At 43.6% G+C, this 13,709-nt stretch overlaps 1 protein-coding gene across 4 annotated transcripts in view; it reads left to right on the forward strand.

Moving 5' to 3' along the window:
- ASTN2 (astrotactin 2) overlaps positions 1 to 13,709 on the forward strand; it is an 841,205-nt gene that overhangs the window by 245,191 nt on the left and 582,305 nt on the right. For 3 of the 4 annotated variants that reach the window (XM_087419200.1, XM_087419201.1, XM_087419203.1), the window contains exon 4: positions 2,117 to 2,269. The exons of the other annotated variant lie outside the window; for it this stretch is intronic. In XM_087419200.1, the coding sequence (XP_087275326.1) occupies positions 2,117 to 2,269 (153 nt within the window). The remainder of the gene's footprint in view (positions 1 to 2,116; positions 2,270 to 13,709) is intronic. 4 annotated transcript variants of the gene reach the window in all.

The raw sequence follows: 13,709 nt of genomic DNA on the forward strand, positions 1-13,709 counted from the left end.
TCCAGTACTGTGAGAATATAAATATCTGTTGTTTAAGTTATCCAGTCTGTGAGTTTTGTTATGGCAGTCTGGGCAGACTAAGACATACCTCCTATGCTCATCACAGGTACATTATGATTTCTCTGAAATACTGTTGAGTGAATGAATGAATGGGAAGATGGATAAATGCATGATGTGTGACAGACCTGTGCGGGTCCCTCTCTTGGAAGATTCCAGACCATGGCTTGCTCTGGACTTTTGACCACAGTATAGCCCAACTCTTACAATTTGGGGCAAATCACTCTCCCCTCTGAGTTTAAAGCATCAGGATCAGACATGACAGTGCTTCTCACAATTGGACTGTAGCCTCTTGCTGCGGGCTCTGCATCACAGATTTGGAGGAGGGGGCCTGTGCTTGGGATCTTCCCCTTGGTTCTCCTTCAAATAGACCTAATTAGATACCTGGGGAGAGAGATAGCAAGAGAGGCAGGCGAGAAAGTTATAATGCCACCACGTGGAATTGTCAATTGTCTTTTCCTTAGCAAACATAGATTCCCCTTAATGTCCCCAAAGATGGGGCTTCTCACAGACCCCAATGCCCCAACCAGCCCTCTGGGTATGAGCTACCATGCAAACACATCTGTCTAAGCTTATAAGCTTTCCTGAGAAAGCAGGAGCTCCTTAGAAGTTGGTGTCGAGATGTTCAGAAGCCTTCTTTGTCCAGTCTGGTGAAACTCCTTCAAAGAAGCAGGAATCTTTGACACATCCCATCTCTTGGTATCAGACAGCAGGTAGCTGAAACTAAGAAGAAGAAAATTCCTAGACTCTAGAGACGTAGATGGAGGGAGGCCTGAGTTTGAAGATTTCAAAGTCTGACTCTCTTTGGGAATTTCTCAGAACAAAGGCACTGAGGCCATTCACCAATTTCCTTTTCTTCTTCCTTGTTTCCTCTCCTGGCCTTTTATCTTGCCTCTCTCTTTCCTTTTCAAGCTTTTCTGCTTTTTTTTTTTCTATCTTCTACCTTTTTCTCTTTGCCCTTCTGACTTCCCTCTCTCCATTCTCTCGAACTTTCTAGCAGTCTCAATTTTGAAATTTTTTGGAAATGTAGCTACTAACTAATCATTGGGACATTGGACTAGGAGTTAGAAGGCCTGACTCTGCTGCTTGCTAGCTTAGAGCAAGTCACGTGCCTTGTTGGGGGGGGTCTCAATTTCCCTTTAGTAAAATCGGGATATTATGCCAAGTGATCTACGTATTACAGCACTGTAGTTTTGTCTCCTAAAATGTTGTTTGACCCATGACTGCTGTCTACCTTCACTGCCACTCTTCTAGTTCAGGCCATCATTGCCTCTGGCTGGCTACTGCAAAACCCTCTATTCTGGCCTCTCTCCCTGCCTCTACTTGCATTCTCCATACTCTAGTTAGTAATCGTTATCAAGGGGACTTTATTCGAACGTGACAATTTCCTGTTTAAAACCTTTTGATGATTACCTTTTGCCATTAGGATAAAATCTGTACTCCTCAATGTGGCTTACAAGGTGTTCTTACCTCTCCAGCCTGATCTTTGTGTTGTAGCCACACTGAACTCCTTTCAGTTGCTCAAGCGCCATGCTCTTCCTGGCTTCAAATCTTTGCACGTGCAGCTCCTTATACCCAGGGCACTCTGATCCCAAATCTCTTCAGCAACACCACCCTGATCCTACGTTCTTTGCTAATTCCTTCTTGTCTTTAAGGTGTCAGTGTAGATATTGCCTCCTCCAAGAAGCCTGCCGTGACTCCTACGATGGGCTAGATGAACCTTCTTGGTGCTCCTGTAGTGCTCTGTACTCTCCTATCACAGAAGTATTGCACAGTGTTGGAAATGCCTGGATATACTAAGCTATGGATTCCTTGAATCATAAATTGTGTCTGACTTTTCACCACCATATCTCAAGGGCTTGGGGCAGTGCCTAGAACATAGTAGGTATTGAATAAATAAATGAGTAAGCCAACAGATACATCTATACTGGCACCTGTGGCTTCTGCATCATCGCTGGGTCAGGGAGGGAGCTCCAGGGACTCAGGGTGGCCAGGCCCAGACCTCCAGGGGCTGTGGGTGGGCCAAACCCTAACCTCAGCCCCGTTGCCCACCCTGTAGCGGCAGCTGAGGCGACGCAGGAGACAGTGGAGTCCCTGATGCAGAAGTTCAAAGAGAGTTTCCGTGCTAACACGCCCATCGAGATTGGTCAGCTGCAGCCAGCGCCACGCAGCGCCTCGGCAGGGAAGCGGAAGAGGAGGAGCAAGTCTCGAGGTAGGCTCTCCCAGCACCTCTTGCCAGGATGTCAGTGGGCTGTCTTCAGGTTCTGAAGGTACCAGAAAGAGCTGTGCCCTCTTCTCTTGCTTCCCTGTGCTCATAGAACTCATGCTGCTGTCTCCCTGATAAGTTGTCTCAGCTGAGGCCTTGGGGACAGCAGACTTGTGCCCCAAGGTGTAGAGCTAACCTCTCTGAGCCCCAGCTACCTCACCTGAGAATGCGAATGGATCATCCATCTTTCAGAGTGGTTGAGAAGATTAGCAACAATCTATGGAAAGGGCCCAGCACAAGACCTGAGCACAGTAGGTGCTCTTTGAATTGTAGCTGGTGTCATTTTAGAGAATGCAAGAGAGGCAGACCATTCTCATGGAAGGCATCCTCAGGCTGGAATCTCAGAACAGGATCTGGGCCCACTCTTTAATAGCCTAAATAATATAGTGGTCAAGTCTAGGAGCATTGTAAATTGGACAGAACTGGACTCAAAATTTCAGTTCTGCTGTTAAGTAACCATGTCACCTTGGGCAGGTCACTCTGCTTCTCCAAGCCACTCCTATCTTGTTAGACTATATTAGCACAGTGCCCAGCTCAGCATGCAATAAAAACATAGATCTTTCCCTTCTTCTCTTTCTCCTCTTCTTCCTCCCATTCTCTCCTTCTCCTCCTCCTCATCATCATCACTTTCTTTGTCTGACCTACTCTGTGACTTGGTATATGGGACAAACCCCCTTATCATTGCCTGATTTCCAAATCTCATCTCCTTTTCTTTCAGTCCACTCAGTAGCCTCCAGCTGGTCACTTGTCTTCTTGCCTCTCACTTCTCCAGTTCCTATAACTTGATTCTGATTATGTCACTCTCCTTCTTCCATAGCTTCAGCAGTGGTCCAGTACCTTCGGAAGCGTTGATGCTTATGAAGATGACATTCAAGGCTGCCACAGACCTCTGATCTCTTTGCTCTCTCTCTTCTAAAGTGATGTGTTCCCACTGCCATGTTCTTTTCCATGCCGTTCTCCCCGCATGAAATCCACTACTCAGCCCCTATGAATAACCATTGTCATTTATTGACACTTACTTATTCCAGGCAGCAGGCTAAATGCTATATACATCTTATCTCATTCAATCCTTAGCAACCCTATGAAACAGGCAGAGTGATAATTCCCATTTTACAGATGATGTCACTAAGGCACAGAGAGCTGTAGCAACTTGCCCAGAGGGACATGCTAGTAAGTAGCAGAGCCAGGAAGAACTAAACAGTCTGAGACCCAAACATTTTGACTGAACTGCTATGTTCTGATCTAGTGAAATCCTACCTGTCTTTCCAAGCTTAACTCACATGGCACATTTCCATGAAGACATCACTGATCGTCATAGTCACAATTCACTCTGAATCCTCCCACATCTTTATACAGATGTTAAGCACTGATTTCATTTTTGTGTAATATAATTTGCTTTTGTCTGGCTCTCTCCTTAGCTAAATAGAGAGTTCTTCGAAGGCGGGAATTGTCTTATTGTTTGAATCATCTTTCCATTTCTGGGCCTAACTCAGAGTCTGCACACATGGTAGACACTTGTTATTTGCTGAGATAATGTCTAGGTCTTAATCCTGTGAAATCTGTATCCAGTGCAAAACCAAGATCTGCACATTAAGCTGAGGTCATAAAGCGAGGCAGAAGTTGATGATGGAGTTCCTTTTGGGAACTCATGTGGTTAACCCCAGGTTGAACTGTTGTGTCGTGGTAAAGAACAGTTGCTTTGAGGTCAGCAATGTCTGGGTGCTAATCCCAGCCCAGTCAGTTTCAACTTGGGTGGCTTTAGAAAAGTCATTGGAGGTCTCTGAGCCTCAGTTTCTTCTTCTGTAGAATGGGGATACCAATCCTTACATCAGACGATTGATCTAAGGATCTGATGAAATGATAAATGTAGACTACCTTGGAATGCTCAGCTAATGTGTATCAGGGCCTGAATAAATGATCTTACATTTGTTTTGGGTTGGGAATTCAGGGTCACTTGTAATTTCACTCAGCTTTATGTATCCATCTTGATTCTTCCACCATTCACCAAGAATCCACCTCCTATATTCTCCCTACAACTGCAGGCCCCAGAAATACACTTGACTCCAAGTCTATAACCTGCCCCCCGCCTTCACTACCAATCTCGAATTCATTTCCTGGTGTCATATACTAAACATTTATGTCACTGAATTCTTCCAAAAGAAAAGTCTATTTTAGGAACCATAACTGTCTTTACGAGGCGTCTACTGCTAGGCATTTGGACTGTTTCTAATATTTCACCCTTATAAACAAAGCCACATGGAACTTTTTTTTTTTTTGCATAAAACTTGGCCTTCACTTTGGAATCTATCTGTTTCCCCCTCTTAAAGCATAGTTTCAGAATTAGATTATTAATGAAAATCTACTGTTTGACTTACACTATGATTGGGTATCAATTTATTTTAATTTATAAGTTAGATGGGGCCTAAGAGAACAAATGCAGGAAGAAATTCATTTTTCCCCCAAATGTATCTCAAATGTGTCTCCCCTTTCTTTGTCACCATTTTGACCCCTGCCGTCTCTCACCTCCTGCTTGCAACCATACCTTCATTGAGATTTGGTCTCCCCAAAGCAGCCAGAGTAATCTTTTTAGAAAAATAAACCAGATAAGGTCAGTCTTCTGCTTCGAATCATTCAATAGTTTCCTGCTATCTTTAGAATATAGTCCAAACTCCTTGCCATGGCTTACAGTCCCCGTTCCTTCTGGATCTGCTCCTACCCTCTTCACTCGCTTGGCATTTCCTTGTGCTCCTGCCGCACTGATTTCCTTTGTGTTGCATGAATACAGCAAATGGTTCCCCACTTTCGAATCCAAGAACTTGCTGTTTCTTCTCCTGGTCTGTTTCTGCTGCCCAACTGCTCTCCTGCCTGGCCCCTTCTCACAGTTCAGCTCTTAGCTCCAATGTCAGCTCCTCAGAACTGTCTTCCAGGACGACCCCCATCCAACATTTTTCTCCTTTCCACCACAACTTGCTATTTTCTGTTACATAACCCTTTTTTACTCCTTCCACAACATTATGGTCTCAAGTTATTTTTATTTGTTTGCTTGTTTACTATCTTCCTCTCAAACATATAAGCTTCATATTCACAAACCTAATACATAGAAAGTGCTTAATAAATATTTATTGAATAAATGAGTGTATTAACCTCAAAGATCATTGTAAAGTGGCTCAGTTTTATAACTTTCAAATTGATGGTGTCAGAGGGATCCAGGATAAACCAACGCTTCCTGGGACAGACCTCCAGGGACTCCTGTTTCCCCTAGAGATAGACTCACTAATGGATAGCACATTAAACGTGCTCAAGTGGATGCTGTTAAAGCAATTTTCAAAAATGGCTTAATAACATTGCGCTTGTGATTTGCTGCCACCATTAGATAAGGTTCTTGCAAGAAAGAGTCAAGATAGTATGTGCCAGCCCTGTGCTTTCTAAATCACACGCTTCCCACAGGTCCTCAAGAAATTCTTGGACCAAAGAACTCCACAGTCAATAAAAGTTTTGGAAATTCTGCACACTCCCTCTTCCTCTTGGAAATTCCCAAATGCTTCGTAGTCTTTTAAAGACCCTGGGAAGTCCTGCAGTACGGAAAGCTGGGCTAATTTGTTTAGCTTAGCATCTGTGAAACCATCTTGACCACAGACTCTGTTTTTCCCCTTAGAACATGTATTAACATCTTGTGGAATAGAAGCATCCATAGAAACGCAATTTTGGAAGTGTTCCGTTAGCCTGCGCTGACCATCCCAAATCCCAAACATGATGGTCTAAATCCCCAGTCTTTCACTATCTGTCTCTTCCCCCTGCTACTGAGGTGGCCGTGGGCCTTCTGGCCCAGAGTGAGAGCACCTGGCCTCTCTCTGCTTCATTAGGCTCCACACCCAGCCCGTGGTACCCAACGGTTCCAGGCGGATGGAACGAGTAGCAGAGAACCAGTGTCATGGAATTGAACACATGGTTAAAAGCAGCTCCAATGTGTTTTTCTAGCAATGGCTTCCTCCTGAGAGGCCTGGTGGCCTCTGAAGTGCATCGTCCTTAGACAGACAGAGGAAGGCAGTGGAGGTCTGATTGCTGCCCTCATGTCTGTGACAGGGTTGTATGAGAGTTTTATGTTGGATCGTCACTCCCCAGTGTCCACGGGCATTGAGAAGGAGACGTTGGCATTCATATGAAGAGTGGAAGATTTCTTTGGATGTGAGGAAGAGCTTCCTGAGGTTCATGAAGTTTAGGTAGTGGTCTTTAAAAGCAGGACTTTATATTTGAAATTTAATTCTACCATTGGCTAACTGAATGATCTTGAGCAAATGAAGCCTTTGTTAGCCTCAGTCTTCTTATGTGTAAAATAGTGCTAATAATGCCAAAATCACATGTGGGTTGTGAGATAATACCTGCAAAATGCTCAGCCCAGTGCCTGGCATGTGGTTGACGCTCATTAAGAAGTAGCTAATAGTATCGTTGTTGTCAGGGTCCTGCTCGTTTGGCATCTGGAAGCTCACAAATCCATCCCCTCCTCCCTGGACCATCGCCTCTGACTTGGTTGGTGTTTCATTATCCCTCATCCAGATTCCTGCAGCAGCCTCTTCCTCCACGAATCCGTCTTCCACCCTGGCGGCTGGAGTGATCCTTTGAAAACACACTAAATCTGGCCATGTCACTCTCCTGCCTAGTACATTTTCCTGATACTCTGTCACTTGCACTGGGGGCTTCTCAAGCTTTTGCAGTGAAGTCTTCCTCAAGGTAGATGGGAATCAACATACCCCCAAAGGGTCAGCAGCTTTATTTGAAAGACATCGGTCATAACCCCCAAATTCCAGATTCCATCTAAAAAAAAAAAACCCATGCCATTCTATTTCAAAATAAGTGCATATTTCTTTTAGTTTAAATTATATTACTCTTCGGTTAAATTATTTAACATTTTCTCAAGTATTTAGGTAATAGCGATGTCCCAGGAAGAACCATACTTATGCTGATTATACAAGGATGATCTGGCACCATCTTCAAAAGGTTTCCATAGGATCAAATGAGATCACGCCTGTAAAGCACTGAACACAGAGCCAGACGAAAGGTGCACATTGAACACGTGTGCTCTACTATTTTATTATTTACTATTCTTATCACTACTATTTTATTATTACTCTTATTTTTGTTGGTATCATTATCCATTATGGATACATTTACCCAGTTTTAGAAGCAAGAGTTTATAGGATGAAGGGCACACTGTTTAATAGGATTAAAATGTTGCCATAGCCTGCTACACGAGGCTCCTTTCTAGCCTGGACTGCACACTACCTCTGGCTCTCTCTGAATCCCAGCCACTGTATTCTGCGGCTTCTAGCACACGGACCATTTTTCCTTTCTCCCAACATGCTTTGCTTTCCAAGTCTGGGTGCTGATTATGCTCTGCCTGAAAGACCCTTCTCTCCTCCCCTATCTGCTCCAGGCAGCAAATTGCTACTCAGTTTTCAAAATTCAGTTTCAAAGTTTTTTCTGCAAGGACCCCAACTCTGCCCACCCTCAGCCCTGATGCCATCTGAGGGAGCCATTCCTTTCTCTGGGCACTAGCAGCTCCCATGCTGCTTTCTATCACAGTCCATCATAAATACACATGGAGACATTTGTCTCCCTCCTCAACTCTGACAGTCCCATGATGGAAAGGACAGTGATTTGTGTCTCTGTGTAACCCAAATGCCTAACACAGAACTGGCATAGAATTGCAATTGGCTGAATGAGAGAATATATGAATAGACAGATGAATGGATAGATGGATGGATGGATGGATGAAAGAAAGGAGATAGTTGGGAGCCTCATAGAATACAAAGGGTTAATGAGATGTGTTGCAACTAGCATCTTTTGAGCATTTGGTATGTCCTAGGTACTGTGCTCATCACACATATTATCTTACATAAATGATCCCAATAACCCCATAAAGTAAGGACTATAATTATCCCCATTCTACAAAGGAGGAAACTCAAGCTTAGACAAGCTAAGTGACTTGCCCAAGTTTACCCAGCTAGTAGATTGTAGAGCTGTGAATTCAGAGCCTAAACAGAGCCCGCATTTCAGTTCCCAGATGACTTGAGTGCTAGTATTTGCAGCCTGGCCAAGATCTTTGACCTGTGAAATTGTACCAACCAGTCTAGATAATGGAAGGAAGGGGTTGTAGCTTTTCTTGCATTGGCAAGTGTTTCAGTATCATCAGTGCTGTTGTAAGAGTGGTCAGGAGCTTCAAGCTTCTGGAAGGTGAGTCATCTCTCTCTCTGAGCTAAGACAGAGTCAGGACTTCCCCCTTTAGGCTCTCTCTGGCCCCAGGGAGCCAGTGCCAGGTCCTCAGGAGCAGCATCCCCAGTGGTTATATCACTGTCTGGTGCTCTGTGCATTTTTTAAGGCACTCACCCAACTTTCTTTGGTATGTCATACATGTAGAGGATGTGCCACCCAGGTCTCTGCACATCACCACTTCATCATTTAGTTCTGAAGGAAGCAGAGGATGAGACATCTGTACCACAATGGGATACGTGGGGAGGTCGTGTGGGCTGGCCTGGAGTTTTTACTAAACTAGGGGAAAAATTAAAGAAGGCTTCACCGAGGAGGTGGCCTTTGAAGAATGCATTGCTGTTAATCAGGGAGACAGGTTGGGAAGGCATTGCTAGTAGAAGAAAGAAAATATGCAGAGGCACATGGGAGTGACAGTGTGCAGGGCATTATGGGAATATCTGGGGAAAACTATAAACAAAGCAGATGCCAGTGAGGGGGTTAGATACCAGATCCACCACCAGAGCCAATCCCTGGACTTCACTCTCATGATTCCCAGCTGTGTCCCCACACTGGGAGGAGAGGTACATTCTGGCTCCTTTACCTCCCTGATAGATAAGCTCCAATGTGCTCTTTTATTATAGGACACTGTCCTCAGAATGCAGGCTTTGTTAACTTATTTTTTTTCTGTTTATTAGTAACTGGCTATGAATTATTCACTTAGTTAGAAGAAAATATTCAGAAACATTAATGGCTTTCAATTATTTACCTTATTGGGTTGTTGCTATGCTTAAATATTGAACAGGCAGCCTCAGAATCAGCCGTTATTTCTTTGGTTCTCGTCTCTGCCCCCCCAACCCCTTCCCCTTTAGCAGCCTTCCAGTCCTCCAAGGAGTTCTGGATGGCGCTCACTGCCCCTTTTGCCAAAGGAAGTTTTGAAACTGCATCATCAAAATGAAGTTCGACCTGAAACCATGAGACAGTTACAGGGATAGAAAGAAGACTGGACAGCTATGTGAGGTTTATCCCTAAGTCTGTGATGAAATGACCCCCCTTTCCTCCACCTCTGCCAATTCTCCTGTTTGATTTTCCTCCCCCTCTCCATTGCCACATACCAAAAACCTGCTCTTCCTTCAAAACAAAGCCTTAAAGCCACTTTCTCCATGAAGTCTTTTCAAATTGTGCCCAAATGAATGTCTTGCACACTTCCTCCAAACCTTGATAATCTCTTCTCTCTCTTCTGTCTGATATTGGTCATTTATTACCCTTTATTAGAGTAATTTATGGCCACTTCTCTTCTCCTTTAATTAATCTCAAGTGCAGCGACTATGTCCAGGTCATACTTGTGCTTCCATTGACTAGCCTAGTTCCTGACAAATAGCAGATGCTCAATTAATGCTTGATGAATGAATGAACAATTAATCAAACGGGCTGCATAATCTTGGACAAGACCTTCAATTCACCAAGCCTCAGTGTGCCCATCTAAGAAGGCATGTGGCTTTGTGGAAATGATCTCAGGTTTTGGAGTCACATAGTTGTGGATTCACACCCCAATTCTACCTCTGACTTGCTCAACTTTGGGAAATGACTTTTGTGCTAAAACGCCATTACCTAATCTGCAAATCTTACAATGGACCACCTCCTATGGAGACTGGGAGGATTAGAGTTAATGTATGTAAAGCGCTCTGCAGGTCACACTTAACATAGTAAGTACCTAATAAATCTTTGTTGCTAACTTGGAAAGCAAATGTGATGGGCTAGGTAATTTCCACAGGTCTCCTTCAACTCAGATGCCTTTGATTATAAATCTGATTGGAAAGCATTGTTGGCTATTGAAAAGTCCAGTTTTCGGAGTCAGAAAATCCTGGTTTGAACTTTATCTCTTGAGGGCAATGGGTCCTCAGGGAAACTGCTTAATCTTCCTGGGATTCTATCTGTAGCACCTGGAGATGTGATAATACCTGCCATTCCTGTTTCCCAGAGCTGTTGTGAGAATGTGCTAGAATACTTAAGGAAATGCTCCTTTAAAGCACTCTATAGATTAGGTGCATCCTGGAATCAGAGGATTGGCACCTTCAAAGAGGGGGAATGACATGCATATTTGATCCAGGGGGTATTTTTCCTGGGGCTCTGGCTTCCCCTTTCTTGACCACAGATCTATCCCAAGAGGTGCTGCCAGGGCCAGTGCCACCACCAGCCCAGGGATCCCCAGGTCTTGTTGCACTGGGGTGTGGGAGAGCTGATTTGTAGTCAGAGCACACAGCTGTCTCCATAAATCTTCCCTGATGTGTCTTTCAGACAAGTTTGCATTTCTGAAAGTGTGTGTCTCCTCCAGGCGGTTTTCCTTGTCTTTCTGAAATATGTCAGGAGGCTCGCAGTCAATTCTGTCTGGGCTGGCGGATGGAGAGGTAACCACAAGCTGCCTTAGCAGAAGGCTTCGGACCAGGTCCCGTTGGGGCCTGAGGACACAATTCTAGGATATTTCTTTCATCAGAATGGTACCATACTATGTCAGTAAGAGTTGTGGCATAATAAAACACCCTGAAACTTTGTGACTTAAAACAGCAACCATTTATTTGGCTCTTAATTCAAGTCAAGCATTTGGGCTGGGCTCAGCTGGGCAGTTCTTCTGATCAGGTGGAACAGACTCAGCTGACCTTGGTCATGTGGTCAGCGAGCTCTCCGAGCCTGGGTCACACGGCAGAGGGCTCCAAAAACAACCAGAACAGGAGGAGCTGCAAGGCCTTTTGAGACTTAAGCTCAGAAGGCACAAATCATCCTTTCTGCTTTTTCTGTTGCTCAAAGCAAGTTACAAGGCCATCTCAGATTCAAGGGATGGAGAAAGAAAGTTCACCTCTTGAAGGAGGAAGGGGTAAAACATTGGGATGATTTTTGCAACCTACAAGTATTAATATTTTATTAAGCCTCTATTTTATGTTAAAGCCTAGGCTGATCCTCACAACCCATGAGGTAAGGGTAATTATTCCCAATTTGCTGACGGAAAAATTGAGGCCATGTGAAGGAACTTTTTTTTTTTTTTTTGCTGAGGGAGATTTGCCCTGAGCTATCATCTATTGCCAACCTTCCTCTTTTTGCTTCAGGAAGACTGTCTTTCAGCTAACATCTGTGCCCATCTCCCTCTATTTTGTGTGTGGGACGCTGCCACAGCATGGGTTGATGAGCAGTGTGTAGGTCTGCAGCCAGGATCCGAACTCACGATCCCTGGGCCGCCAAAGCAGAGCGTGTGAACTTAACTACTACGCCACTGAGCCAGCCCTTGAAGGAACTTCTGTAATATAGTACAGCTGGTCAAGGAAGACCAGATCCCTAATTCTAATCCTTTTATGGCTGATCTAAAGACAATAGTTTTGGGGTTTTTTTTTCTTTCTTTCTTTTTTTTTTTTTTCACTTCTGCTTACATGCTTCTCTTTAACACTGCTAAAGAGATTTGGATCTCAGGCCATTGTTAGACACAGCCTGGCTTGTGGTGTGTGGCAGGGCAATCTATTTGGATCCTGGCTCCATCCTTACAAGGGCCTGTGGTCTAGTGCAGGATCAGCGAATTTTTTCAGTAAAGGGCAATATAGTAAATATTTTAGGCCTTGCTGACCAAGAGGCAAACTTGAGCATAGTATGTAGGCACTTACACAATGAGAGAAAAATTTTCACAAATTTTTATTAACAAAATTCAAAATATAATAATAATAACTAAGTACCATTGTTTTTGTAGCAGAATTCTACTAACAAGAAGAATGGACATTATTTATGGACACTAAAATATGAATTTCATATAATTTTCATGTCAACATATTCTTTTTCTTTTGATTTGTTTTAACCACTTAAAGATATAAAAACCATTCTTAGCTCCTGGGCTGTACAAAAACAGACAATGGGTCTGATTTGGCTCGCAACTCCTGGTGTAAGGAAGCATCTCTGGTTTGAACTTGGAGAATCACAGATCTAACCCCACATGACTATCTAATTGCTGTGTGACTTTAAGCGAATCCTTAATGTCTCAGAGCCATTCTTGCCTCTGGTTCCCAAGCACACAGTGGGGGCAAATAATCCCTTATGTTCTCTTAGCCCACCAGAGATGGAAATGAATTTAAGGTCAGCTGTTCCGACCTGCTTATACATGTGGAAGATGATGGAAGGGGGGACCACATCCATGCACAGAGAGGAGCTAGCAGACCCAGGAATGGAATTCCAAATCTCCTGACTTATAAAATTGTCCTCTTTTCATGCCACATGCACATGTAAAATCATGTCAGCCATATTACCTACACTAGGACTGACTATTGGGGAATTTGGTAAAACACAGAGTTAGAAGCTGGCAGCCTGTGCTATTTTCTAATTCAACTGTAATCAAATGGGTCCATCACTTAGAAGACTACAAAGAGAAGGCTTCCCATCTTCCCATGTTGAGATAGACATGGTTGAACATACTGAGGATGTGGGGTAGAACGCAGGAGCCATCAGCAGGAGTTTTCAAGCTGTGCTCCAAATAGCCGCTCAGGGGACAGGGGTGGGGGATATTGCTGAGTAGGTAGGACTCTTTCATCAAGCTCTCATTCTATATTTATATATCCGCTTCACTATTTTGGGGGAAAACTCCCAGTTCTAGAATATATGTTTATAAAAACAAAAATATCTTTGTTTGTAACAAAATCTCCCATTTCTGTATGGAAAGAGAGCTGGCAAATTGTATAGTAGACTTTCAACAGTATGGCCTAAAAAGCTGACCGAGGCCTTCTTCCTGTTCCATGCATACACACACACACACACACACACAAATGTTGGATGAAATATAACTTTTTAAAAAACATAAGTTTATCCCAAAAATGAAGAAAGGAAACTCCTCAGGTGTAAGGAGTGAGGAGGAAGGCAGAGCCCAGGCTATGGGTTTAGAAGCTGATGTCATGGTGACTCCAGGTGGGCAGTAGGTGGGGGTGGGATGAAAGTAAAGAGAAAGCACTAGCAATGAAAAAATGAAAGATAAGGGAGAAATAAGCCCAAAGCATCAGTAATCACAATACATATAATTTGCACATTAAAATTCAGAGATAGATTATGTTAAACAAAATCCAGATATATACTGTTTAACAGAGATCTTCATTACACATAAAGACACAAAAAGTTTGAC

Source organism: Ceratotherium simum, chromosome 29 (assembly GCF_057802395.1).
Source record: "Ceratotherium simum simum isolate JZ-2026a chromosome 29, ASM5780239v1, whole genome shotgun sequence".
NCBI lineage: Eukaryota > Metazoa > Chordata > Mammalia > Perissodactyla > Rhinocerotidae > Ceratotherium > Ceratotherium simum.